Here is a 27,211-nt window from a genome sequence, read left to right on the forward strand (position 1 = left end):
GGGGGGGGGGGGGGGTGCCAGTCTCAGGTGCCAGGAGAGTTGGGGATGTTCCGGGGTAAAGCTGGGACAAGCTCCCCACACTCCACCGCACCCCCCCCCCCCACCCCACCCCACCCCGAGGCAGGGTCACACTCTACAGCCCAGCCCAGCCCAGCCCAGCCTCACTCACCTTCAGAGCCGCTCTGCAGCCCCTAAGGAAGGGCTCCATATCCCAGCTCAGCTGCTACTCCTTCACAAACCGATACATGGCCAACACACACTGATACATTCCGGCCGCATTGCGCAGGCGCTGCCTGACCCCGCCCCCTGCCCCTGCGTGAGGCGCGACTGCGTCACCACGCTCCTCCTACCCTCTTCCTGCAGAGGGGGCGGGGCCAGGAGTCAGTTACTTTGAGCCAGCCAGATCCCAGGTCCCAGGTGCCAGATCCCAGGTCCCAGGTGCCAGATCCCAGCTGCAAGATCCCAGGTCCCAGATGTCAGATCCCAGGTGCCAGATCCCAAGTCACATGTGCCAGATCCCAGGTCCCATGTGCCAGATCCCAGATGCCAGATCACAAGTCCCAGGTGCAAGATCCCAGGTCCCAGATGCCAGATCCCAAGTCCCAGGTGCAAGATCCCAGATGCCAGATGCCAGATCCCAAGTCCCAGGTGCAAGATCCCAGGTCCCAGATGCCAGATCCCAAGTCCCAGGTGCAAGATCCCAGGTCCCAGATGCCAGATCCCAAGTCCCAGGTGCAAGATCCCAGATGCCAGGTCCCAGGTGCCAGATTCCAGACCCCAGACCCCAGATACCAGGTCCCAGATCCCAGGTGCCAGATCCCAGGCCCCATGTGCCAGATTCCAGGCCCCAGATACCAGATTCCAGGTGCAAGATCCCAGGTACCTGGTCCCATGTGCCAGATCTCAGGTCCCATGTGCCAGATCCCAGGTCCCTGCAGCGTAACTCTGCAGGTTTACAGTGGAGCCAGTGAGCTGCAGGGCTCAGATCAATTGCTCCCCTCCCACACAAGAGGCCCCTTTATTTGATGGGTGCCACCCTTAAGTGCTGCACCAATAACCACAAGGCTCCCAGAAGGAATTGGCACAAAGTGCAATCCTGGCTCAGAAAATATTTGGTCTCCCTGCCCATTTCCCCTTTCCTCTGCAGATGGAGTTGTGGTTTCCTGATGAGAGCAAAGGAACCTTCCAACATAGAAAGAACTTGAATTTCTATAGCGCCCCTCATGATGTCCCAATGAAGTCCTGCTCAAAGTGCTATAATGCACGAAAAACACCCTATCTGCCCATCTCAGAATCACTTGTGGGAGCTTTCTGTGCGCAAACTGGCTGCTACATTTCTCCACAGGGCTCTTCAAAACAAGTACTTCATTGAGGCCTTGAAAGGATGCAGGAGGAGGCCATTCGGCCCTTCCAGCCTGCTCCGCTAGTCAATAAGATCATGGCTGCTCAGATTATGGTCTTAACTCCACTTTCCTGCCCCCCCCCCAATAACTCTCGACCCCCTTGTCGGTCAAAAATCTGTCTAACTCAGCCTTGAATATATTCATTAACCCAGCCTCCACTGCTCACTGGGGAGGAGAGTTCCACAGACCAATGACCCTCTGAGAGAAGAAATACCTCTTCATATCTGTCTTAAATGGGAGACCCCTTATTCTCAAATGGGAGGCGGCTTATTATTAAAGTGTGCCCCACTAGTTCTAGATTCCCCCACGAGGGGAAACATCCTCTCAGTATCAAGTCCCCTCAGAATCTTATATGTTTCAATAAATTGCCTCTCATTCTTATAAACTCCAATGAGTACAGGCCCCAGCCTGCTCAACCGTTCCTCATAACTCAAACCCCCTTCATCCCAGGAATCAGCTGAGTGAACTGTCTCTGAGCTGCTTTAAATGCAAGTGTATCCCTGCTTTAGTAAGGAGACTGAAACTGTACACAGTGCTCTAGGTGTGGGCTCATCAATCCCTTGTACAGTTGTAGTAAGATTTCCCTACTTTTATCCTAATTACCTGCATGCTAACTTTCATGGTTCATATACAAGGACGCCAGATCCCTCTGTATCACAGCGTACTGCAGTCTCTCGCCATTTAAATAATAGTCTGCTTTTCCATTCTTCCTGCCAAAGTGAACAACCTCACATTTTCCCACATTATACTCCATCTACCAAATTTTTGCCCCCACTCAATTGACCTTTCTATATCCCTTTGCAGACTCTTTATATCCTCCTCACAACTTTCTTTCCTACCTATTTTTTGTATCATCAACAAATTTGGCTAAAATGGTGTTGATCCCTTCATCTAAGTCATTGACATAGCTTGTATATAGTTGAGGTCCCAGCCCTGATCCCTGAGGCACAGTTACAGTTTGCCAACCTGGCAATGACCCATTTATGCCAACTTTTTTATTTCCCGTTAGTTAGCCAATCCTCAATCCAAGATAATATATCATCCCTAACACCATGAGCTCTTATCTTGTGCAGTAGCCTTTCATGTGACACCTCATCAAATACCTTTTGGAAATCCAAATACACCACATCTACTTGTTCCCCTTTATGTACCCTTTATCCAAATCTACTTGTTCCCCTTTATCCACCCGGCTTGTTACATCCTCAAAGAACTCTACTAAATTTGTCAAACATGATTTCCCTTTCACAAAACCATGTTGACTCTGCCTGATGATTTTCTAAATGTCCTGCTACCACTTCTTTAATAATGGGTTCGAGCATTTTCCCAATGACAGATGTTAGACTAACTGGCCTGTGGTTCCCTGCTTTCTGTCTCCCTCCTTTCTTGAATAGAGGTATTTGATTTGTGGTTTTCCAATCCGCTGGAACCTTTCCAGAATCTAGGGAATTTTGGAAAATTACAATCAATACCATCACTGTAACCACTTCTTTTAAGACTCTAGGGTGCAGGCCATCAGGTCCAGGGAGACTTGTCATCCTTTTGTCCCACTAGCTTCCCAACTACTTTTTCGTGACTGTTTTAAGTTCCTCCCTCCCTCCCTTTTGCCTCTTGACTTTCTACAATTCTTGGGATGATTTTTGTGTCTTCTACTGAGTAGACAGATGCAAAATACTAGTTCAAAATCTCTGGCACTTCCTTCCTTCCTGTTATTAGTTCTCCAATCTCATCCTCTTGGTGCAACTCCCACTTTAGCTACTCTCTTCTTTTATATACGTGTAGGAGCTTTTACTGCCTGTTTTTTTCTATTTCTTACTAGTTTTCTCTCATCCTCCAATTTCTCCCTCTTTATTATTCTTTTAATCACCCTTTGCTGGTTTCTAAAATTTTCTGGCCTACCACTAATCTTTACAGTATTGTACATCTCTCCTTTCAATTCAATTTAGCTTCCTTGGTTAGCCAAAGATTGTGCACCCTTCTTGTAGGGTCGTTCTTTCTCAATGGAATATATCTTTGCCAAGATTATGAAATATCTCCCCGAGTGTTCAAAAATCTATCAATCTCTCAGTCTTGAATCTTCTCGACCACTAAAGTTCCACAGCCCTCCTCTGGCTGGAGGGTAGAGAAGGCTAAAGATTCACCACCCTCCGAGTGAAGAAATTTCTCATCTCGTTCCCTTTTAATCACGGAAAATGGCTCATCTTCGAGGACCAAGAACATTCCAGAAGGATTTGTGTTTTTTTTCTAAAAAGACACTGTCTCCTAAAGGGTCAATACAAGGACTCTGATGGCTGTTGTTCCTGGAAAAGACAGCGTTTTACAAGAACAGGTAATTGAGCAGTTTTAAAGGAACTGGAAACCCCTCGACCCCAGTGGACAGGTTTACAAATAGGTTTATGGCTTTGAAACAAAAAGAACAGGTCTGGAAAAAGCTGGTTTGGGATTTTTTGGTGGGGGTGAGACGGAGGAGCAAAGGATCAACTGCTCGAGTGAAGAAGATCACAGCTCTTTACAGGTCCAGGCCAGTCCAAAGCCGGAAGTGAATAGAAGCTGCTCCTCGGTTGCTCCATGTTCTGAAATTGAGTGTCTACAAATTTTCTTTTGAGTGCGTCTGAAAAGTAGTCTGAGGGTCATCGACTGTTTCCCAGACCAGTGCAGCGAGACCAGCCATATAGTCTGGGCGCCATTTGAAGGATTCCTGCTATCTATCCATTTCCCTTGAATGACGTTTAACTTTTTGGAAGAATTCCTCTATTTTATTACTTCTTTGGTGTGTGCACGTGTGAGGGTATTTAGAAAGAGTAATTATTATACTTCCATGTTTCATACTGTATATTCACTGTCTTTCCACCTGACGTCTGCTTTTATAATGAACTAATAATTTTGTTACTTATTGAAGAAATTTGGGCACCAAGCGGTCACTCTGAGATTCATAGATAAAGTACACATGTACAGCTAGCTGGTAAAATCATTTAAATAGATGTTGTGACCTGTGGAATAGTGAACGAGAGACAGACGGTGCAGTTCTCCCATCTCGGTCCTGAGTGTGTTCAAAATGGCCAACCCCCTCATCTTGACCCCCCCTAGTTTGAGAGTTCCCGACCAGCAGGGCAGGGGGTGGGGGGGGGGGGGGGGGGGGGGGGGGAAGCAGCCTCTCAGCACCTGCCCTGTCAAACCCACTAACATTTCAATCAGGTCACCCCTCCACCTTCTGAACTCCAGAGAACATAAGCCCATGTTCCTCCATCTCTCCCTCATCCCAGCAGACTGCCGGGGGACACGCTGTATTAATGCTGAGTCCTACTTTTAGACCTGAAGTGAAGCCTGTAAGCGGGTGCCCCGGATGTTGCACTCACCGGCTGTTTCCGCAGGGGCAGCCCCGGTCTGTGGCCTGTGTTGGGACAAATCTGCCTCGTAGGTTGAGGAGGAACATCTAAGTAACTCAAGGTGACTGGCGCTTCCCACTTCATCTCCCCACTATGTCCTCTCCTGAAGTGCCTGTTCCACTTATGCCCTCTGGTGGGCTTCTCAAGTGCAAACCTAGAATGCAGTGGCAGGCTATTTGACCTTGGGGGGCCTCGCAAATGTCCAAAACCTTTCACCCACCTCCCCCTTCTCCAAAACATCCTCCCCACACCAGTGAAAGGTCAGAAGGGATACCGAATGCGCTCCCTCCTAAAGAGCTGTATTTCTCTAGCACTTTTCACCATCTCAGGGCATCCCAAAATACTTCACAGCCAATGGAGCAAGTGCAGTCACGATTATAACGTAGGAAACGTGGCAACCAATTTGCGCACAGCAAGTTCCCACAAACAGCAATTTGATAATCACCCAGATCATCTGTTTTTAGTGATGTTGACGGAGGGATAAATATTGGCCCCAGGGCACTGTGGAGAACTCCCCCCTCCCACCACCAACCCCACCGCTATTCCCCCCCGACCCCCCACTCTTCTTCCAATAGCGGATCTTTTACATCCACTGGTGAGGCATCAGTTTAATATCTGATAGGCAGTATTTCTGAAAGTGCGGCGCTCCCTCAGTACTGACCCTCCGACAGTGCGGCGCTCCCTCAGTACTGACCCTCCAACAGTGCGGCGCTCCCTCAGTACTGACCCTCGGACAGTGCGGTGCTCCCTCAGTACTGACCCTCCAACAGTGCGGCACACCCTCAGCACTGACCCTCCGAAGTGCGGCACTCCCTCAGTACTGACCCTTCGACAGTGCGGCGCTCCCTCAGTACTGACCTTCTGACAGTGCGGCACTCCCTCAGCACTGACCCTCCGACAGTGCGGCACTCCCTCAGCACTGACCCTCCGACAGTGCGGCGCTCCCTCAGTACTGACCCTCCGACAGTGCGGCACTCCCTCAGTACTGACCCTCCGACAGCGCGGTGCTCCCTCAGCACTGACCCTCCGACAGTGCGGCGCTCCCTCAGTACTGACCCTCCGACAGTGCAGCGCTCCCTCAGTACTGACCCTCCGACAGTGCGGCGCTCCCTCAGCACTGACCCTCCGACAGTGCAGCAGTGCCTCAGTGCTAACCCTTTAACAGTGCAGCACTCCCTCAGCCCTGCACTGGGAGTGTCAGTCTGGATACGCTCAAGTCTTTGGAACCTGCTCTTGGAGTCAAGTGCTGCTGGCCCAGGAGGGAGGGCGCGGCCCCACTGACCTCTCCACCTCCCAAGCCCTCGGTCAACCGAAGCTTACCAGCATCCGACTCCAGGGCAGCAACCTCCACCACCCCACCCCCCCCCCCCCAACCCTCGGCTGACCCTCCAGCAGGGAAACACTGCCCTCGGCTCTATACCTCCCCCCCCCGGTGGGCTCAACCGAGATTAGCAGCTACAACCTGCGCTGCTGTGTTTTGGGGCCCGTTCTGTCCGGGCGCCAGTCCGCCCGCTCCTCAACTGCGGACGCTCTGACAGCGTGGTGCCCTGCCCAGGGCCAAACAAGAAAGGAGAAATTCTACTGAACTCTTGTGAATTTTATTAACATCCCGTTTCGGAAGCAGAAAATTACACTCTGTGTTATCAGACGAGGAGGGGGTAAGAAATAAAAAGATATCCACAAGCATTATGACAGTTTGCAGCCACTGCAGAAGGAAGCGATGTAAACCGCCTTTGTTTGACCAGCTCCTTGCTGGAGCCAGCGACACGCAGTTCGCCGCCGGAACAAACGTCCTCTGAAACGTCGACCCCCGAGCAGCAGCTTTATTTCTTCTGCTCCTTGTCCTTCTTGTTCTCCTTCGAGGTCTGTGACTGCAGAGACCCCATGGCATTGCGAATGGCCTCGTTGTTGGGGTCCACCCCCGGCAGGTTCTCCAGGACGCTCTGCAGGAACTCAGGATCCTCCATCACGTCGTAGTTGTCTTCCTCCTGCCGGGAGAGAAAGAGGGTTCAACTCACGGGGCGAGACCCGATTCCTCAGCGGGTGGAGGGAGGCATGGAGCGGGGGGGGGGGTGGGGGGGTGGGGGGAGGTTTTCCAGTCGGGGGGGATTGGACCATCACCACCGGGAGCAGGGGCTCGGAGGGGCTGCCGTGGGCTTGACGACCCTCAGCCGCTGGTTTGGAGGGAACGGTTACCTGCTGATGGGCCTCTGCCCCTGACCACTGTCCAGATGAGGGGGGGGAGCACGAACACGAAGCGGGGCGGGGGGGGGGGTAAAAAGGGAGAACGAACATGTGGATTGTTTGGTGGGGGCGGGGGACGACAAACAAGAGGTGGAATAATTAAGTGGGAGAATTAAGGGAATGAAAACCTTGACAGAGGAGAAAAAAAAGGGTGGGAGGGGGAGAGCGGGGAGGACAAAATTATCGGCCAAATTATGTACGGTTGGGGGCAGACTGTGCCCAGCGAGGAGAGAGGGGGTGGACGCCGGTCCTACCTTTCCCGAAGCCTCAGATGTGTCCATGGCTGTGCCGGTTTCCATGTTGGATAAATCCTCGGGGCTCCCAAACTCTAAATAAAGACAGGAGGGAGCAGGTTAAAACAGGCAGCAACATCTTCAGCACTGGAGGCCGCTCTCCACAAAGTACACGGTGGGCAGTACCTGGTGGCTGAAGAGACATCTGCATGGCATAGGCAATCTGCTCGTCCTCAGACATGGTGCTGAAATCCGGCAGGCCAGTTCCTGCAGTCTCCTGCTGGCTTATAGACATCTTCAACAGGGCATCATCCGGATCTGAGGGGGAAAAAATATTCCAGTTTCTTTTGACCAGCAGGAAGTACCAAAGATGGCAGGAGGTCGTGCTGGGGTGGGGTGTGCAAGCGAGAGGATCTGAGAGAGGGAGAGCGCGCGTGCGAGAGCGAGAGAGAGGGAGAGCGGGGGCGGAGAGAGAGAGAGCGGGGGCGGAGAGAGAGAGAGCGGGGGCGGAGAGAGAGAGAGCGGGGGCGGAGAGAGAGCGCGCGCGGGCGGAGAGAGAGCGCGCGCGGGCGGAGAGAGAGCGCGCGCGGGCGGAGAGAGAGCGCGCGCGGGCGGAGAGAGAGCGCGCGCGGGCGGAGAGAGAGCGCGCGCGGGCGGAGAGAGAGCGCGCGCGGGCGGAGAGAGAGCGCGCGCGGGCGGAGAGAGAGAGCGCGCGGGCGGGGAGAGAGAGCGCGCGGGCGGGGAGAGAGAGCGCGCGGGCGGGGAGAGAGAGAGCGCGGGCGGGGAGAGAGAGAGCGCGGGCGGGGAGAGAGAGCGCGCGGGCGGGGGAGAGAGAGCGCGCGGGCGGGGAGAGAGAGCGCGCGCGGGCGGAGAGAGAGAGAGCGCGCGCGGGCGGAGAGAGAGAGAGCGCGCGCGGGCGGAGAGAGAGAGAGCGCGCGCGGGCGGAGAGAGAGAGAGCGCGCGCGGGCGGAGAGAGAGAGCGCGCGCGGGCGGAGAGAGAGAGAGCGCGCGCGGGCGGAGAGAGAGAGCGCGCGCGCGGGCGGAGAGAGAGAGCGCGCGCGCGGGCGGAGAGAGAGAGCGCGCGCGCGGGCGGAGAGAGAGAGAGAGCGCGCGCGCGGGCGGAGAGAGAGAGAGAGAGCGCGCGGGCGGAGAGAGAGAGAGCGCGCGCGCGGGCGGAGAGAGAGAGCGCGCGCGCGCGGGCGGAGAGAGAGAGCGCGCGCGCGCGCGGGCGGAGAGAGAGAGAGCGCGCGCGCGCGGGCGGAGAGAGAGAGAGCGCGCGCGCGCGGGCGGAGAGAGAGAGAGCGCGCGCGCGCGGGCGGAGAGAGAGAGAGCGCGCGCGCGCGGGCGGAGAGAGAGAGAGCGCGCGCGCGCGGGCGGAGAGAGAGAGCGCGCGCGCGCGGGCGGAGAGAGAGAGAGCGCGCGCGCGGGCGGAGAGAGAGAGAGCGCGCGCGCGGGCGGAGAGAGAGAGAGCGCGCGCGCGGGCGGAGAGAGAGAGAGCGCGCGCGGGCGGAGAGAGAGAGAGCGCGCGCGGGCGGAGAGAGAGAGCGCGCGCGCGGGCGGAGAGAGAGAGAGCGCGCGCGGGCGGAGAGAGAGAGAGCGCGCGCGGGCGGAGAGAGAGAGAGCGCGCGCGGGCGGAGAGAGAGAGAGCGCGCGCGGGCGGAGAGAGAGCGCGCGCGGGCGGAGAGAGAGAGAGCGCGCGCTGGCGGAGAGAGAGAGAGCGCGGGCGGAGAGAGAGAGAGAGAGCGCGGGCGGAGAGAGAGAGCGCGGGCGGAGAGAGAGAGAGAGCGCGGGCGGGAGAGAGAGAGAGCGCGGGCGGGAGAGAGAGAGAGCGCGGGCGGGAGAGAGAGAGAGCGCGGGCGGAGAGAGAGAGAGCGCGGGCGGGGAGAGAGAGAGCGCGGGCGGGGAGAGAGAGAGCGCGGGCGGAGAGAGAGCGCGGGCGGAGAGAGAGAGAGAGCGCGGGCGGAGAGAGAGAGAGCGCGCGCGGGCGGAGAGAGAGCGAGCGCGCGCGGGCGGAGAGAGAGCGAGCGCGCGCGGGCGGAGAGAGAGCGAGCGCGCGCGGGCGGAGAGAGAGCGAGCGCGCGCGGGCGGGAGAGAGAGCGAGCGCGCGCGGGGCGGAGAGAGAGCGAGCGCGCGCGGGCGGAGAGAGAGCGAGCGCGCGCGGGCGGAGAGAGAGCGAGCGCGCGCGGGCGGAGAGAGAGCGAGCGGCGCGCGGGCGGGGAGAGAGTGAGCGCGCGCCGGCGGAGAGAGAGCGAGCGCGCGCGGGCGGAGAGAGAGCGAGCGCGCGCGGGCGAGAGAGAGCGAGCGCGCGCGGGCGGAGAGAGAGCGAGCGCGCGCGGGCGGAGAGAGAGCGGAGCGCGCGCGGGCGGAGAGAGAGCGAGCGCGCGCGGGCGGAGAGAGAGCGAGCGCGCGCGGGCGGAGAGAGAGCGAGCGCGCGCGGGCGGAGAGAGAGCGAGCGCGCGCGGGCGGAGAGAGAGCGAGCGCGCGCGGGCGGAGAGAGAGCGAGCGCGCGCGGGCGGAGAGAGAGAGAGAGAGGGCGCGAGAGAGAGAGAGGGCGCGAGAGAGAGAGAGGGCGCGAGAGAGAGAGGGCGCGAGAGAGAGAGAGGGCGCGAGAGAGAGGGCGCGAGAGAGAGGGCGCGAGAGAGAGAGAGGGCGCGAGAGAGAGAGAGGGCGCGAGAGAGAGAGAGGGCGCGAGAGAGAGAGAGGGCGCGAGAGTGAGAGAGGGGGCGAGAGAGAGAGAGGGGGCGAGAGAGAGAGAGGGGGCGAGAGAGAGAGAGGGGGCGAGAGAGAGAGAGGGGGCGAGAGAGAGAGAGGGGGCGCGAGAGAGAGAGGGGGCGCGAGAGAGAGAGAGGGCCCGCGAGAGAGAGAGAGGGCCCGCGAGAGAGAGAGGGCGCGAGAGAGAGAGAGGGCGCGAGAGAGAGAGAGGGCGCGAGAGAGAGAGAGGGCGCGAGAGAGAGAGAGGGCGCGAGAGAGAGAGAGGGCGCGAGAGAGAGAGAGGGCGCGAGAGAGAGAGGGCGCGAGAGAGAGAGAGGGCGCGAGAGAGAGAGAGAGGGCGCGAGAGAGAGAGAGGGCGCGAGAGAGAGAGAGGGCGCGAGAGAGAGAGAGGGCGCGAGAGAGAGAGAGGGCGCGAGAGAGAGAGAGGGCGCGAGAGAGAGAGAGAGGGCGCGAGAGAGAGAGAGAGAGGGCGCGAGAGAGAGAGAGAGGGCGCGAGAGAGAGAGAGAGGGCGCGAGAGAGAGACGGCGCGAGAGAGAGAGAGACGGCGCGAGAGAGAGAGAGACGGCGCGAGAGAGAGAGAGACGGCGCGAGAGAGAGAGAGACGGCGCGAGAGAGAGAGAGAGACGGCGCGAGAGAGAGAGAGACGGCGCGAGAGAGAGAGAGACGGCGCGAGAGAGAGAGAGACGGCGCGAGAGAGAGACGGCGCGAGAGAGAGAGAGACGGCGCGAGAGAGAGACAGAGAGAGACGGCGCGAGAGAGAGAGAGACGGCGCGAGAGAGAGAGAGACGGCGCGAGAGAGAGAGACGGCGCGAGAGAGAGAGCAAGTGAGAGAGAGCGAGAGAGAGCGAGAGAGCGAGAGAGAGCGAGAGAGAGAGAGAGAGAGAGAGAGAGAGAGAGAGAACTTGAGACAGCGTGAGAGCGAGCCCAAGAGGACGAGTGAGTAAGAGTGAGAGAGAGATAGAGAGCGAGAGGCAGCGGGAGATAGTTAAAGCAGGGGAGAGGGAGGTGTAGTAGAGGGGTATGTGATGGGTGCGTGGGAAAGAGAGAGACACACAAACACAGGTAAAGCAGGTCAGGAAGGTGGAGAGGAGTGGGGAGGGGTGGGGGGAGAGAAGGGTTCGAGAGGGGGAGCGAACGAGCATCGATCACTTTTTGGTGTTTGCTTTGGGCTTGGCGTTCTGTGCCAGAGTCTCCCCAGGACACATGAGGATACAGGCCCTTCGAGTCCCCTTGTCCAAGTGCCCCACTGCCCTAGGTGGAGAGGCCTGAACTCCAACCCAGTAGAGCAGAGGCCTGCATCGTGACACCATGAGGCAACACCACTGTGCTCGGGTCAGGGCCCTGGAACAGGCTCCACCTGAGGAAGGTGGTGGCACTGATTTAGGGAACAATTTGAATAGGGATTTTGGAACAGGTACTGTAATCACAATTGAGCGGGTAGGGGCAAGAGGATGCAGAGCTGTGCTGCCTCGCATGGTTCAATAGCTCACAGACGCACTCAGTCCACATAGGTTTGGCCAAGTGGGAGGCCCATTCAGGAGCTGCTGCTCAGCTTGCAAAGGGGGAGGGGGCTGGTAGGAAACGACGGACAGGAAAGGGGCCTCTTCCCCACCGCTGCCCGAGCCCCAGTGTTACACAGAGAAGCCCCCACAGGGGCAGCTCAAAGACACACCGTCACTTGTCGGAGTCACTATCCCTGCCTCCACAGCCGAGGCGGCTGCTGCTCGTCTCGCCTCCTCTTCCTGCCGCTGCCGCTGTTCCTCCATCGACACACGGAGGGCCTGTGGAGATTCCGACAGAGTGAGGGACAAAATCACACCTCATCCCGCTCCCAAAACCCTCCATTTCTTCAACCAACCCGAGCAGAGCAAGATCCCAGAGACAGCACCCCCTTCGACAGTGCGGCCCTTCCTCAGTACTGACCCTCCGACAGTGCGGCGCTCCCTCAGTACTGACCCTACGACAGTGCGGCGCTCCCTCAGTACTGACCCTACGACAGTGCGGCGCTCCCTCAGTACTGACCCTCCGACAGTGCGGCGCTCCCTCAGTACTGACCCTACGACAGTGCGGCGCTCCCTCAGTACTGACCCTACGACAGTGCGGCGCTCCCTCAGTACTGACCCTACGACAGTGCGGCGCTCCCTCAGTACTGACCCTACGACAGTGCGGCGCTCCCTCAGTACTGACCCTACGACAGTGCGGCGCTCCCTCAGTACTGACCCTACGACAGTGCGGCGCTCCCTCAGTACTGACCCTACGACAGTGCGGCGCTCCCTCAGTACTGACCCTACGACAGTGCGGCGCTCCCTCAGTACTGACCCTACGACAGTGCGGCGCTCCCTCAGTACTGACCCTACGACAGTGCGGCGCTCCCTCAGTACTGACCCTACGACAGTGCGGCGCTCCCTCAGTACTGACCCTACGATAGTGCGGCGCTCCCTCAGTACTGACCCTACGACAGTGCGGCGCTCCCTCAGTACTGACCCTACGACAATGCGGCGCTCCCTCAGCACTGACGCTACGACAGTGCAGCGCTCCCTCGGCACTGACCCTCCGACAGTGCAGCGCTCCCTCAGCACTGACCCTCCGACAGTGCGGCACTCCCTCAGTACTGACCCTCCAACAGTGCGGCACACCCTCAGTACTGACCCTCCGACAGTGCGGCACTCCCTCAGTACTGACCCTCTGACAGTGCGGCATTCCCTCAGTATTGTCCCTCTGACAGTGCGGCACTCCCTCAGTACTGACCCTCCGACAGTGCAGCACTCCCTCAGTACTGACCCTCCGACAGTGCAGCACTCCCTCAGTACTGACCCTCCGACAGTGCAGCACTCCCTCAGTACTGACCCTCCGACAGTGCAGCACTCCCTCAGTACTGACCCTCCGACAGTGCAGCACTCCCTCAGTACTGACCCTCCGACAGTGCAGCACTCCCTCAGTACTGACCCTCCGACAGTGCAGCACTCCCTCAGTACTGACCCTCCGACAGTGCAGCACTCCCTCAGTACTGACCCTCCGACAGTGCAGCACTCCCTCAGTACTGACCCTCCGACAGTGCGGCACTCCCTCAGTACTGACTCTCCGACAGTGCGGCACCCCCTCAGTACTGACCCTCCGACAGTGCGGCGCTCCCTCAGTACTGACCCTACGACAGTGCGGCGCTCCCTCAGTACTGACCCTACGACAGTGCGGCGCTCCCTCAGTACTGACCCTACGACAGTGCGGCGCTCCCTCAGTACTGACCCTACGACAGTGCGGCGCTCCCTCAGTACTGACCCTACGACAGTGCGGCGCTCCCTCAGTACTGACCCTACGATAGTGCGGCGCTCCCTCAGTACTGACCCTACGACAGTGCGGCGCTCCCTCAGTACTGACCCTACGACAATGCGGCGCTCCCTCAGCACTGACGCTACGACAGTGCAGCGCTCCCTCAGCACTGACCCTCCGACAGTGCAGCGCTCCCTCAGCACTGACCCTCCGACAGTGCGGCACTCCCTCAGTACTGACCCTCCAACAGTGCGGCACACCCTCAGTACTGACCCTCCGACAGTGCGGCACTCCCTCAGTACTGACCCTCTGACAGTGCGGCATTCCCTCAGTATTGTCCCTCTGACAGTGCGGCACTCCCTCAGTACTGACCCTCCGACAGTGCAGCACTCCCTCAGTACTGACCCTCCGACAGTGCAGCACTCCCTCAGTACTGACCCTCCGACTGTGCAGCACTCCCTCAGTACTGACCCTCCGACAGTGCAGCACTCCCTCAGTACTGACCCTCCGACAGTGCAGCACTCCCTCAGTACTGACCCTCCGACAGTGCAGCACTCCCTCAGTACTGACCCTCCGACAGTGCAGCACTCCCTCAGTACTGACCCTCCGACAGTGCAGCACTCCCTCAGTACTGACCCTCCGACAGTGCAGCACTCCCTCAGTACTGACCCTCCGACAGTGCGGCACTCCCTCAGTACTGACTCTCCGACAGTGCGGCACCCCCTCAGTACTGACCCTCCGACAGTGCGGCACCCCCTCAGTACTGACCCTCCGACAGTGCGGCACCCCCTCAGTACTGACCCTCCGACAGTGCAGCACTCCCTCAGTACTGACCCTCCGACAGTGCAGCACTCCCTCAGTACTGACCCTCCGACAGTGCAGCACTCCCTCAGTACTGACCCTCCGACAGTGCAGCACTCCCTCAGTACTGACCCTCCGACAGTGCAGCACTCCCTCAGTACTGACCCTCCGACAGTGCGGCACCCCCTCAGTACTGACCCTCCGACAGTGCGGCACCCCCTCAGTACTGACCCTCCAACAGTGCGGCATCCCCTCAGTACTGACCCTCCAACAGTGCGGCACCCCCTCAGTACTGACCCTCCAACAGTGCGGCACCCCCTCAGTACTGACCCTCCAACAGTGCGGCGTCCCTCAGTACTGACCCTCCGACAGTGCGGCACCCCCTCAGTACTGACCCTCCGACAGTGCGGCACCCCCTCAGTACTGACCCTCCGACAGTGCGGCGCTCCCTCAGTACTGACCCTCCGACAGTGCGGCGCTCCCCCAGTACTGACCCTCCGACAGTGCGGCGCTTCCTCAGTACTGACCCTCCGACAGTGCGGCGCTCCCTCAGTACTGACCCTACGACAGTGCGGCACTCCCTCAGTACTGACCCTCCAACAGTGCGGCACCCCCTCAGTACTGACCCTCCAACAGTGCGGCGCTCCCTCAGTACTGACCCTCCGACAGTGCGGCGCCCCCTCAGTACTGACCCTCCGACAGTGCGGCACCCCCTCAGTACTGACCCTCCGACAGTGCGGCGCTCCCTCAGTACTGACCCTACGACAGTGCGGCGCCCCCTCAGTACTGACCCTCCGACAGTGCGGCACCCCCTCAGTACTGACCCTCCGACAGTGCGGCGCTCCCTCAGTACTGACCCTCCGACAGTGCGGCGCTCCCTCAGTACTGACCCTCCGACAGTGCGGCGCTCCCTCAGTACTGACCCTCCGACAGTGCGGCGCTCCCTCAGTACTGACCCTACGACAGTGCGGCACTCCCTCAGTACTGACCCTACGACAGTGCGGCGCTCCCTCAGTAGGGGGAGTAGGTGACTGCAATGCGTAGCCCCCCTGTCGCACAATGCATTTCTATAGCAACGTTCACAACCTAGGCCTCCGCAGCAACTACTCAAGTTGACCCGGTGGAGCTGCGCCCACCTCCCCGCAGCACACGTGCAGCACTGCTGCCAGGGTTGCATCGTCTCCATGGCCACACACACACTCTCACAGCCACCTCTCCAATAGAAAGCATTGCGCCTGCTCCTTACCAAGGCCAACTCGGGATCTGCGCTGGGGTCCACTCCAAACTCGAAGTCGCTGGCTCCCAGCCCCAGCATGGTGCCCCCCTCCCCGGCCAGGATGGGGGAGCTGATGAGAGCGTCTGCCAGGCTCGGACCCGGGGGCACTGTCACCAGGTGGGAACCCGTCCCATCCTTCCCGTTCAGAGCATTGATGAAAGCTGTTAACTTCTCGGTGTTGGCTTCCTGAAGGGGGACAGAGGGAAGACTCCGAGTTTGAACGGGAGGTGACCAATCGGCAGAATAACGGCCCCCCCCACCGATCGGCTAAACAACCTGCGCCTCCCGTCAATCGAACCAGGCCAGGGTGCTCCACGGGAGAGTACACAGCCAAATTCACAGCCAGCCACACAAGGAGATATCAGGGGCTGGAGACGAAAAGCCCAGCTTTATGGAGGGATTTCCAGAGCTCAGGGCCCCCCCAGGCAGCTGAAGGCACGGCCGCCAATGGTGGAGCGATGGGAATAGAGGGACCCGCAAGTGGCCGAAATTGGGGGAGCGCAGAGATCTCAGTGTTCAAGGGGCTGGAGGAGGTTACAGAGATAGGGAGGGGTGTAGGGGCTGGAGGAGGTTACAGGGACTGGAGGAAGTTACAGAGATAGGGAGGGGTGTAGGGGCTGGAGGAGGTTACAGAGATAGGGAGGGGTGTAGGGGCTGCAGGAGGTTACAGGGAGAGGGAGGGATGTAGGGGCTGGAGGAGGTGACAGGGAGAGGGAGGGGTGTAGGGGCTGGAGGAGGTGACAGGGATAGGGAGGGGGTTAGAGGCGATTTGAAAACAAGGGCGAGAATTTTAACAACTGGAGGTGTTGGAGGACTGGGAGCCAATGGGCAAAACCCTGAGTGAGTGATTCACCTCATCTCCCCAGGGCACAGGTACCAAGGGCCCTTCCCTTGTCTGTTGTTGCTCCGTCTCGGCCTGGAGACGCTGATGGCCAGGCAGCTATGTGTGCCGGCGGCCCTCAGTGCCGAGTCTGAGGGGTCCCTGACTGCCTGAGAGGCAAGGCCGCAGCTTGGTTATTGAGAGGTGTTGGGGGCTGGGGAAACCCAGCAGCTCCCTTCCACCTCCGAACTGACTCAGGCCGGACTGGTTTGGATCTGGCTCCAGCACAGGGAGGACAGCCCCTCCCCACCCTCGACAAGGGAGAGAGGTAGAGTCTCAGTGGGTGCAAATGGAACCACGAACATTTGATGCTGACTGCTATAGGCCGCGTGACCCGTGGTCAACATACCCTCAGAGCTGGTCTCCCCGCTGGATCAACCCTCTCACCACCCCCACACACCCCCCACCCCCCCCAGTCCTCCCCTCTCCTTACCGCCTCCCTCTGGCCGTCGCTCACCTCCTCTCCGAAGTTCACGATATCCACATTCACCTTCTCCTTCTTCAGCCTCTTGGCCAACTTGACCAACTGTGAGGGACGGAGAACAAAGAGCGCACGGCCATGACAGACAGGACTGGCAGTGCCCACCCCAAGAGAGTGCACCATTTAACACATCGCCACCCCCCCCCCCCCCCACCACAACACCCTGCGGCAGTAACCAGTCCACGGGCGCCGGCTGCCTTCTGGAAGGCCCACCCGGCGGCTGCCATTCTGGACAGGGCTCAGCTGGCTATTTGACTGCACGGGGCATCGCACAAACCTCATGAAACCGCGGATGGTTGGGTAGACGGTGAAGGAGGCAGGGAGGAGCAGCCTGCCGTCCCAAAACAAAAGGAACTCTGCGCCACTTTGACGAGCAATCCCGGTGTCTAGGTCAGACAGTTGTGGGGTTGGCGCACAGCAGGAGCCCACAAACAGCGACACGACAAACCGATTAGATCACCTGTTTTTGGTGTCACGGTCGACGGGCCCAAGACTAAATAACTAGCGGCTGTGGGATCTTTTATATCCCCCTGTGAGGGGGCACCTTTGGTCTCTGTTTAACGTCTCATGCCCCTTTGGCAGTGCGGCGCTCCCAAGTACTGGAGAGGGAGGAGTGTCTGCCTGGATATTGTGCTCAGTGTCTCTGGAATGGGGAAAGCGAACCCAGGACCGTCCGGCTCCGAGGCGGGAATGGCACCAGGCGATACACCAGCAGCTCACCAAAGCCGCACGGGTTTCTTCCCCTTGACACCCGGGGCCTTGAGGAGGTGGTGGGAAAAGCCGCGAGTTACAAATGGCACCCGCCCAATTCTGGAACGCTCCGGCTATGGTTTCCAAAGAGGAGAAACCAAGGTTTGGGGAAGGGGAGGGTTCACTGAAGTGACGAACAGGCGGGTGGGAGGGCCAGGGTTGGGGAAGGGACAGGGACAACCTCTTGGGTTTACTCACATCCTTCTCATTATCCTCCACGGGACTTCCAACGAACACAATGATTCTCGTTTTGTGGTTCTTCCCCTGACGATGTTTGAGGGCCAGCTGGAAAAGGGAGCAGCATTTCAATAGAATTAGACCAAATTTCCCAGCCCACGAAGAGGCCGTGTGACCCCCTCTGACCCGCGCCGGTGTTACTGCTCCACACGCACCTCCTCCCCGCTCCACCTTCCCCCCCACCAACCCACAATCACAGAATTTTTAACAGCACAGGAGGAGGCCATTCGGCCCATCATGTATCTGCACCAGCTCTCCAAATGAACATTATTACCGAAAGCCATTGCCCCGTACATTGTTTTTATTCAAATAATCATCTAATGCCCTCTCGGATGCCTCGATTGAACCTGCCTCCACCACACTTCCTGGCAGTGCATTCCAGACCCGAACCACTCGCTGCGAGAAAAAGTTTTTTCTCACATCACCTTTGCTTCTTTTGCAAAGCACTTTAAATCTATGCCCTCTCGTTCTCGATCCTTTTATGAGAGGGAACAGCTTCTCCCAAGGGCCCAAACGCTCCTTTACTGCATTCGTTGCTTCCAATGCGGTCTCCTCTACATTGGAGAGACCAAACGTAAACTGGGCGACCGCTTTGCAGAACACCTGCGGTCTGTCCACAAGAATGACCCAAACCTCCCTGTCGCTTGCCATTTCAACACTCCACCCTGATCTCTTGCCCACATGTCTGTCCTTGGCTTGCTGCATTGTTCCAGTGAAGCTCAACGCAAACTGGAGGAACAGCACCTCATCTTCCGACTAGGCACTTTATAGCGTTCCGGACTGAATATTGAATTCATCAACTTTAGGTCTTGAACTCCCTCCTTCCTCCCTCCCCACCCCCTTTCTATTTCTTCCCCCTTCCTTTTGTTTTTTCCAATAAATTATATAGATTTTTCTTTTCCCATCTATTTCCATTATTTTTAAATCTTTTATGCTCCCCCCACCCCCACTAGAGCTATACCTTGAGTGCCCTACTATCCATTCTTAATTAGCACATTCGTTTAGATAATATCACCAAATTTAACACCTATGTGTTCTTTTGTTCTGTTGTCTGTGACATCTTTTGATGATCTGCTTCTATCACTGCTTGTTTGTCCCTACAACCACACCACCCCCCTCCACTTCTCTCCCGCCACCCAAACCACTCCCCCCGACACACACACCTTAAACCAGCTTATATTTCACCCCTTCCTTGGATTCAAATAGTTCTGTTGAAGGGTCATGAGGACTCAAAACGTCAACTCTTTTCTTCTCCGCTGATGCTGCCAGACCTGCTGAGTTTTTCCAGGTAATTCTGTTTTTGTTTTGGATTTCCAGCATCCGCAGTTTTTTTGTTTTTATCTCTGTGTTTAATTGACTGCCACTGCTCTTCAAGAAATGCCTACCTTGAAGAAGTTCTGTTCGTCTCTGCGACAAGACTTCTGTATCTCTCTTTTGCCTTGCTCACCTTCATTGCTTTCCATTTCTCTCCTGGTGTTTGACAAGGTGTTTACTAAAACCCGCTTTCACAGCCATATCTCCTTTCTCAGTGACTGTCTCTGTCTCCGACTTACCGCACGTGGATTTCAACTGAAATTCCACCCCACATGTTTCGAACCCACCCAGGATTACAGGTATCTCCGGGACATAAAACGTTTCTCGGACTGCTGTTCCCGTCATATTCTGAGATCCACACTCAGTGCCATGCGCCACCATATGAACACACTCGACCACACCCTCCAGCAGCACCGCTGTACCCTTTTTCAAAGCTGCGTGTGCCCCCAGTTTCATTTTATTCTTTGTCTCATCCAACGCCTCAACAAGAAACTTTTTCTCTTTCTCTCAAGTGCTAAGGAACGCAAGCTCCAACAACTCATCAACACCAACACCCATCTAGGACCCTCCACCCCTGCCTGTCCCTCCGTCCCCACCACATCTTCCAATCCCAGCCCCAGCCGTGTATTCACTGTACCCCCTGACCTTCCCCTCTCCGATGCTGAACGTTCAGTGCTCAGCAAAGGACTTAGTTTCATACCCTTACGCCCTCATCTCAATGAATTTCGGGCTTGGCACGACGCTGGACTCTTCTTCCGCCGTCTTCGTCTCCGGGCTCACTTCTTTGGGCAGGAGTCCTCTCCCCATTCAACGGATCCTTTCACCCACCTCCAATATTCTCCCTCTACCTGGACCCCTCCCTCTGGATTCTTACCTTCTTTTGATCTTTTCAGAGAACTGTCGGCGCGACATTAGTCGTCTCAATTTCTCTGCTCCTCTCACCCATTTTAATCTCTCTCTCTCTCTGAACTTACTGCACTCCATTCTCTCAGGTCCAACCCTGACATTGTCATCAAACCCGCTGACAAGGTTGGTGCTGTTGTTGTCTGGCGCACTGACCACTACCTCGCGGAGACTGAGCGTCAACTTGCAGACACTTCCTCCTACCTCTCCCTGGACCATGACCCCACCACCGAACATCAAGCCATTGTTTCCAGGACTGTCACTGACCTCATCTCCTCTGGGGATCTTCCTCCCACAGCTTCCAACGTGATAGTCGCCCAACCTCGGACGGCCCACTTCTACCTCCTACCCAAAATCCACAAACAGAACTGTCTCGGTAGACCGATCGTGTCAGCTTGCTCCTGCCCCACAGAACTCATTTCTCCTTATCTTGACTCCCTTCTCTCTCCCCTTGTCCAGTCCCTTCCCATCTACATCCGTGATTCCTCTGACACCTTACGTCACATCAACAATTTCCAGTTCCCTGGCCCCAACTGCTTCCTCTTCACCATGGACGTCCAATCCCTCTACACCTCCATCCCCCACCAGGATGGTCTGAGGGCCCTTAGCTTCTTCCTCGAACAGAGGCCCGAACAATCCCCATCCACCACTACTCTCCTCCGTCTGGCTGAACTTGTTCACTCGCTGAACAATTTCTCCTTCTACTCCTCTCACTTCCTCCAAATAAAAGGTGTGGCTATGGGTACCCACATGGGCCCCAGCTATGCCTGTCTCTTTATGGGGTATGTGGAACATTCCTTGTTCCAGTCCTACTCCGGCCCCCTTCCACAGCTCTTTCTCCGGTACATCTATGATTACCTAGGTGCTGCTTCATGCTCTCGTCGGGACTTGGAAAAATTTATTAATTTTGCTTCCAATCTCCACCCCTCCATCAGTTTCATGTGGTCCATCTCTGACACTTCCCTTCCCTTCCTTGACATCTCTGTCTCAATCTCTGGTGATAGACTGTCCACCAATATCCATTACAAGCCTACCGACTCCCACAGCTACCTTGACTACAGCTCCTCACACCCCGCTTCCTGTAAGGACTCCATCCCATTCTCTCAGTTCCTTCACCTCCGTCCCATCTGTTCCGATGATGCTACCTTCAAAAACAGTTCCTCTGACATGTCCTCCTTCTTCCTTAACCGAGGTTTTCCACCCACGGTCGTTGACAGGGCCCTCAACTGTGTCCGGCCCATCTCCCGCACATCCGCCCTCATGCCTTCTCCTCCCTCCCAGAAACATGATAGGGTCCCCCTTGTCCTCACATATCACCCCACCAGCCTCCGCATTCAAAGGATCATCCTCCGCCATTTCCGCCAACTCCAGCATGATGCCACCACCAAACACATCTTCCCTTCACCCCCCCCCGTCGGCATTCCGTAGGGATTGTTCCCTCCAGGACACCCTGGTCCACTCCTCCATCACCCCCTACTCCTCAACCCCCTCCTATGGCACCACCCCATGCCCACACAAAAGATGTAACACCTGCCCCTTCACTTCCTCTCTCCTCACCCTCTAAGGGCCCAAACACTCCTTTCAAGTGAAGCAGCATTTCACTTGCATTTCCCCCAACTTAGTCTACTGCATTCGTTGCTCCCAATGTGGTCTCCTCTACATTGGAGAGACCAAACGTAAACTGGGCGACCGCTTTGCAGAACACCTGCGGTCTGTCCGCAAGAATGACCCAAACCTCCCTGTCGCTTGCCATTTCAACACTCCACCCTGCTCTCTTGCCCACATGTCTGTCCTTGGCTTGCTGCATTGTTCCAGTGAAGCCCAACGCAAACTGGAGGAACAACACCTCATCTTCCGACTAGGCACTTTACAGCCTTCTGGACTGAATACTGAATTCAACAACTTTAGGTCTTGAACTCCCTCCTCCCTCCCCACCCCCTTTCTGTTTCTTCCCCCTTCCTTTTGTTTTTTCCAATAAATTATATAGATTTTTCTTTTCCCATCTATTTCCATTAATTTTAAATATTTTAAAATCTTTTATGCTCCCCCCACCCCCACTAGAGCTATACCTTGAGTGCCCTACCATCCATTCTTAATGAGCACATTCGTTTAGATAATATCACCAACTTCAACACCTCTGTCAAAAACAGAATTACCTGGAAAAACTCAGCAGGTCTGGCAGCATCGGCGAGAAGAAGAGTTGACGTTTCGAGACCTCGTGATCCTTCGACAGAACTACAGTTCTGTCGAAGGGTCAAGAGGACTCGAAATGTCAACTCTTTTCTTCTCCGCCGATGCTGCCAGACCTGCTGAGTTTTTCCAGGTAATTCTGTTTTTGTTTTGGATTTCCAGCATCCGCAGTTTTTTTGTTTTTATTTCAACACCTCTGCATTCTTTTGTTCTTTTGTCTGTAACATCTTTTGATGATGTGCTTCTATCACTGCTTGTTTGTCCCTACAACCACACCACCCCCCTCCACTTCTCTGCCCCCACCCAAACACCACCCCCCACCCCCCCCCAACCCCCCACCCCCCCACACACACCTTAAACCAGCTTATATTTCACCCCTTCCTTGGATTCACCTAGTTCTGTTGAAGGGTCATGAGGACTCGAAACGTCAACTCTTTTCTTCTCCGCCGATGCTGCCAGACCTGCTGAGTTTTTCCAGGTAATTCTGTTTTTGTAACAGCTTCTCCCTATCTACTCTGTCCAGCCCCCTCATGATTTTGAGCATCTCTATCAAATCTCCTCTTAGCCTTCTGCTCTCCAAGAAGAACTGTCTCAACCTCTCCCACTCTATCCTCATAGCTGAAGTTTCTCATTCCTGGAACCATTCTCATAAACCTCTTCTGCACTCTCTCCAATGTGTTCACATCCTTCCTATAGCGAGGCGCCCGGAACTGCACACAATACTCCAGCTGAGGTCAAACGAGTGTTTTATATAATTCAGCATAATCTCCCAGCTCTTGTACTCTACGCCCCTATTAATAAAGCCCAGGATATTATATGCTTTATTAATTGCTCTCTCCACGGGCCCTGCCATCTTCAATGATCTATGCACATATACACCCAAGTCTTTCTGCTCCTGCACCCCCTTCAAAATTTCACCCCTTGTCTTATATTGTCTGTCCATGTTCTTCCTACCAAAATGCATCACTCACACTTCTCTGCATTGAACTTCATCTGCCACCTATTTGCCCACTCCACCATCTTGTCTATGTCCTTTTGAAGTTCCGCACTGTCCTCCTCGCAGTTCACAACACTCCCAAGCTTCATGTCATCTGCAATCTTTGAAATTGTCCCTTGCACACCAAGAAAAGCAGGGGCCCCAATACCGACCCCTGGGGAACTCCACTACAAACCTTCCTCCAGCCCAAAAAATATCCATTGACCATTACTCTCTGCTTCCTAGTTTTCAGCCAATTTTGTATCCATGTTGCTACTGTCCCTTTTATTCCATGAACAATAACTTTTCTCACAAGTCTGTTGTGTGGCACTGTATTAAATGCCTTTTGAAAGTCCATGTACACCACATCAACAGCATTACCCACATTGACCTTTTCTGTTACCCCTTCAAAAAACTCCAGCAAGTTAGTTAAACACGATTTTCCCGTTAGAAATCCACGCTGGCTCTTCCTTATCAACGCATATTTTTCCAAGTGACTACTAACTCTATCCCGAATAATATTTTCTAGAAGCTTCCCCACCACTGAAGTGAAACTGACTGGTCTGTAATTGCTGGTTTTATCCTTACAACCCTTTTTGAACAAAGGCGTAATGTTTGCAATTCTCCAGTCCTCTGGCACCTCCCCCGAGTCTAGGGAAGACTGAAAGATTACAGCCAGTGCCCCTGCAATTTCTACTCTCACTTCCTTCAATATCCTTGGATGCATTTCGTCCAGTCCCGGTGCCTTGTCAACTTTAAGTATCCACAGTCTGTTCAACACTCCTTCCTTGTCAATTTTGAACCCTTCGAGTGACAGAGTCTGTCACGTGGCCTGGGTGGCATCTACCTCCAATGGCACACGAGGCTATGGGCCTAGCGTGGGAAAATGGGATTAGAATAGTTAGGTACTTGTTTGACTGGCGCAGACTCAATGTGCCTTTTTCTGTGCTGTAGACCTCTATGACTCTATGGTAAAAGCAGATGCAAAGTATTCATTTAATACCTCAGCCATGGCCCCTTGCCCATGTGTAAATTCCCTTTTAGGTCCATAATTGGCCTTATTCCCTGTTTAACCACCTTTTTACTATTCAGATGCCTCTAGAAGGCTTTTGGATTCCCTATTACGTTGGCTGCCAGTCTTTTCTCATAATCCCTCTTCCCTTCCCTAATATGCTTTCTCACCTCCCACCTGAACCTTCTGTATTCCTCTTGGTTCTCACTTGTATTTTCTACCTGACATATCCTTCTGTTCCTTTCTCCCTCGTGTGTTTATCCAGCTTCCCCCCTTCAACGCATCTCCGCTATTCACCTCGACCACTCCCTGTGGGAGTGAGTTCCACATTCTCCCCAACCCCCACTCTCTGGGTAAAGAAGTTTCTCCTGAATTCCCCATTGGATTTATTAGTGACTCTCTCATATTGATGGCCCCCTAGTTCTGGTCTCTCCCACGAGTGGGGGAGGCAGTGATGTAGTGGTATTGTCACTAGGCTAGTATTCCAGAGACCCAGGGTAATGCTCTGGTTCAAGTGAGTTCAATAGGAAAAAAAGCCTGGAATTAAAAGTCTAATGATGGCTATGAAACCATTGTCGATTGTTGTAAAAACCCATCTGGTTCACTAATGTCCTTTAGGGAAGGAATGAGACTCCAGACCCACAGCAATGTGACTGATTCTTAAGTGGCCTAGCAAGCCACTCAGTTCAATAATGAGCAATAAATGCTAGCCTAGCCAGTGACGCCCATGTCCCATGAACGAACATTAAAAGGAAAACCTCTTCACTACATCTATCGAACCCTTTCAGGATTTTAATCAGGTCACCACCCCCATCCCCCCCCATCCCCCCCCACCACCACCCCTCCCAACCCCCCCACACTCCTCGGCCATCTCTAATCAACCTGCTCAGTCTTTCCTGATAGTTATACCCTCTCAGCTGGGTGTGTCACCTGGCTAAATCCCAAAGGAGGGACCCACAGGCTGGGAAACAGGGGCTTGGGGGCAGGCTGGAGGAACCTGGCCAGTCACAGGACAGGCCTGAGGAGGGATTCTGAAAGCAAACTTTGCAGAATCAATTCTGGGGTGGTGGAGTTCTGCACAGCCCGATCCCATACACATTCCCTGTGCTCACAACCGCCTTACGAGGGTAACGGGCGTGAAGGACAATAGAAAAGGCAGCAAAATTAAGCAAGGAAGACCGAGCTTGGCTCCTCAAAGCAGCAAATAAGTGGCAACTTTGCACAGAACCAGCGACCCCCAGAGGCACCAGTGTCTAATTACAGCCCCACCAACATTAACCACACAGCCCTCGGGAATACAAGTTCGGGGTCGATCTGACTAGGTAAAGGAGGCCATTCAGCCCTTCGACCCGTTCCACCATTCAATGAGATCATGGCTGACCTGGGGCCGAAGTCCATCCGCCCACCGTAACCTGTAGATCGACGTGCTTTAAATGAACGAAAGGGGTTTAACAGGGTTGTTAAGGGAGAAATACTTTCCTGTGCTGGTGGGGGAAGGGGCAAGGTCCCCCAGAACAAGGGGAATCTTCAAATGAGAGCCAGGCCGTGAGGGGAGTGGAAATATTGAACTCTGTCCCCCAACAAAAAGCTGTTGACGCTAGGCGGGGGTCACCTGGAAATTTCAAAACCGAGAGGGGTAGATCTTGTGTTGGGTGAGGGGATTAAGGGTTAGGGAATCAAGGCGGGTAGGCAGAGCTAAAATGCAGATCAACCACGGTCTGGCTGAATGGTAGAACAGGCTCGAGGGGCAGAATGGCCTCCTGCTATCCCGTTGTGACCGACAAGGGGCTGAATGGCTTGCGCCCGCTTTCAAAAAGCATAGACAATGGTGTCATTTATCTCGTCGCGGTTTGTGGAATCTTGCTGTGCGCACATTTCCTCACATTCCAGCACCGTCTAGGGCCGAACACGCAAAATGCTTTGGGAAGCCCGTCCCTCGCCTCCCCGCACCACCCCCCCCCCCCCACCCCCCCCACTCCCGGGGGCGGGGGTTCTCACTTACGTGGGCAACTCGGATACCGGTGCAGAAGCTGATCTTCCCCGTGGGCTGGACGGCGTGAAGCTTGGAGAGAATCCGTCCTGTGTCCGGTGTCAAGGTGGTTAATACCTCACAGTTACTGCAGCCAGAAGAACACGAGAGAGAGAGAGAGAGAGAGAGAAAAAGAGAGAAAGTAGTGTGAGTTAGAACAAAATAACTCGTGCAGAGAGAGCCGCCTGTGCTCACCTGTAAACGCTCACCTGTTTGGTGTGTGGGTGGTAGGAAGGCTGGTCAAACAGCACAGAGGGGGGAGGCAGAAAGGCAGGCAGGATGTAGTCCCTGAAGGATGGGCCACTGATGAGACGACAGAGTGAAGGCTGGACCATACACCGTCACATTTGTTATCATCCTGACCAGAACGCGACATTTGGGCCAAGATCGAAGCAACTATTAAACAAATTGTGCCAATGACTCGAGCACAAAAGTGATGTGGCCAGAGGGCTAGTGCCCCGGGGAGGGACGGGACCCCGGCCGGAGGGATGGGCCCCGGCTGGAGGGCCAGTACTTGAGTTGGGGGGGGGGGAGGGTACACCATTGACTGTAGTGTGAGGTTGCGGAAGGCACTATAGAAATGCAGGTTCTCTCTCTCGCTCTTTTTCTGGTCTTGTTAAGCCACCACTGCCATTGCTCATGTAGAATAAAGGAGCACTGCACACATACCCATTCTGTCCAAATGGAGGTGACCGGCTCGCTCAGGACTCGCTGAGTGGTTAGCTGGTTAAGGCTGAAGGAGGTATAACTGGGATGGGGTGAGGAAGAGGCAGATGGGGTGCTTCTCCAGCTCCGGCAAGCAGGCGCTCAATAACTGCTTCCACTAACGCAGGAAAACATCACACAGGATCACTCACGGAGAAAATGTGACCAAAGTCACGTAAGGTGATTGGTAAAAGCTCAGTCAAATTGGTCAAGATTAAGCAGCATCTGAAAGGAGGGGGATGGGGGGGGGGGAGGTTTGGGGGGGGGGGGGGGGGGGGGGGGGAAGAGAGAGCGGGGGGGAAGAGAGAGCGGGGGGGGAAGAGAGAGCGGGGGGGGGGAAGAGAGCGGGGGGGGGGAAGAGAGCGGGGGGGGGGGGGAAAGAGAGAGCGGGGGGGGGGAAGAGAGCGGGGGGGG

General features: G+C 55.9%; 2 protein-coding genes across 3 annotated transcripts in view; both read right to left on the bottom strand.

Annotated features, from left to right (window-relative positions):
* Positions 1 to 267, bottom strand: part of prune (prune exopolyphosphatase) — a 38,621-nt gene extending 38,354 nt beyond the window's left edge. For both annotated transcript variants that reach the window (XM_041181622.1, XM_041181621.1), the window contains exon 1: positions 170 to 267. In XM_041181622.1, coding sequence (XP_041037556.1) covers positions 170 to 208 — 39 coding nt within the window. In that variant the 5' untranslated portion in view covers positions 209 to 267. The remainder of the gene's footprint in view (positions 1 to 169) is intronic.
* Positions 268 to 6,368: 6,101 nt separating this feature from the next.
* Positions 6,369 to 27,211, bottom strand: part of LOC121274313 (putative PIP5K1A and PSMD4-like protein) — a 93,371-nt gene continuing 72,528 nt past the window's right edge. The window contains exons 19-26 of the mRNA XM_041181556.1: positions 26,066 to 26,180; positions 17,630 to 17,716; positions 16,658 to 16,726; positions 15,291 to 15,506; positions 11,649 to 11,757; positions 7,450 to 7,581; positions 7,285 to 7,358; positions 6,369 to 6,774 (exon numbers count right to left, since the gene is read on the bottom strand). Of these exons, the coding sequence (XP_041037490.1) occupies positions 6,610 to 6,774; positions 7,285 to 7,358; positions 7,450 to 7,581; positions 11,649 to 11,757; positions 15,291 to 15,506; positions 16,658 to 16,726; positions 17,630 to 17,716; positions 26,066 to 26,180 (967 nt within the window). The 3' untranslated portion in view covers positions 6,369 to 6,609. The remainder of the gene's footprint in view (positions 6,775 to 7,284; positions 7,359 to 7,449; positions 7,582 to 11,648; positions 11,758 to 15,290; positions 15,507 to 16,657; positions 16,727 to 17,629; positions 17,717 to 26,065; positions 26,181 to 27,211) is intronic.

The sequence above is a fragment of the Carcharodon carcharias genome (assembly GCF_017639515.1).
Source record: "Carcharodon carcharias isolate sCarCar2 chromosome 36 unlocalized genomic scaffold, sCarCar2.pri SUPER_36_unloc_1, whole genome shotgun sequence".
NCBI classification, from domain to species: Eukaryota; Metazoa; Chordata; class Chondrichthyes; order Lamniformes; family Lamnidae; genus Carcharodon; species Carcharodon carcharias.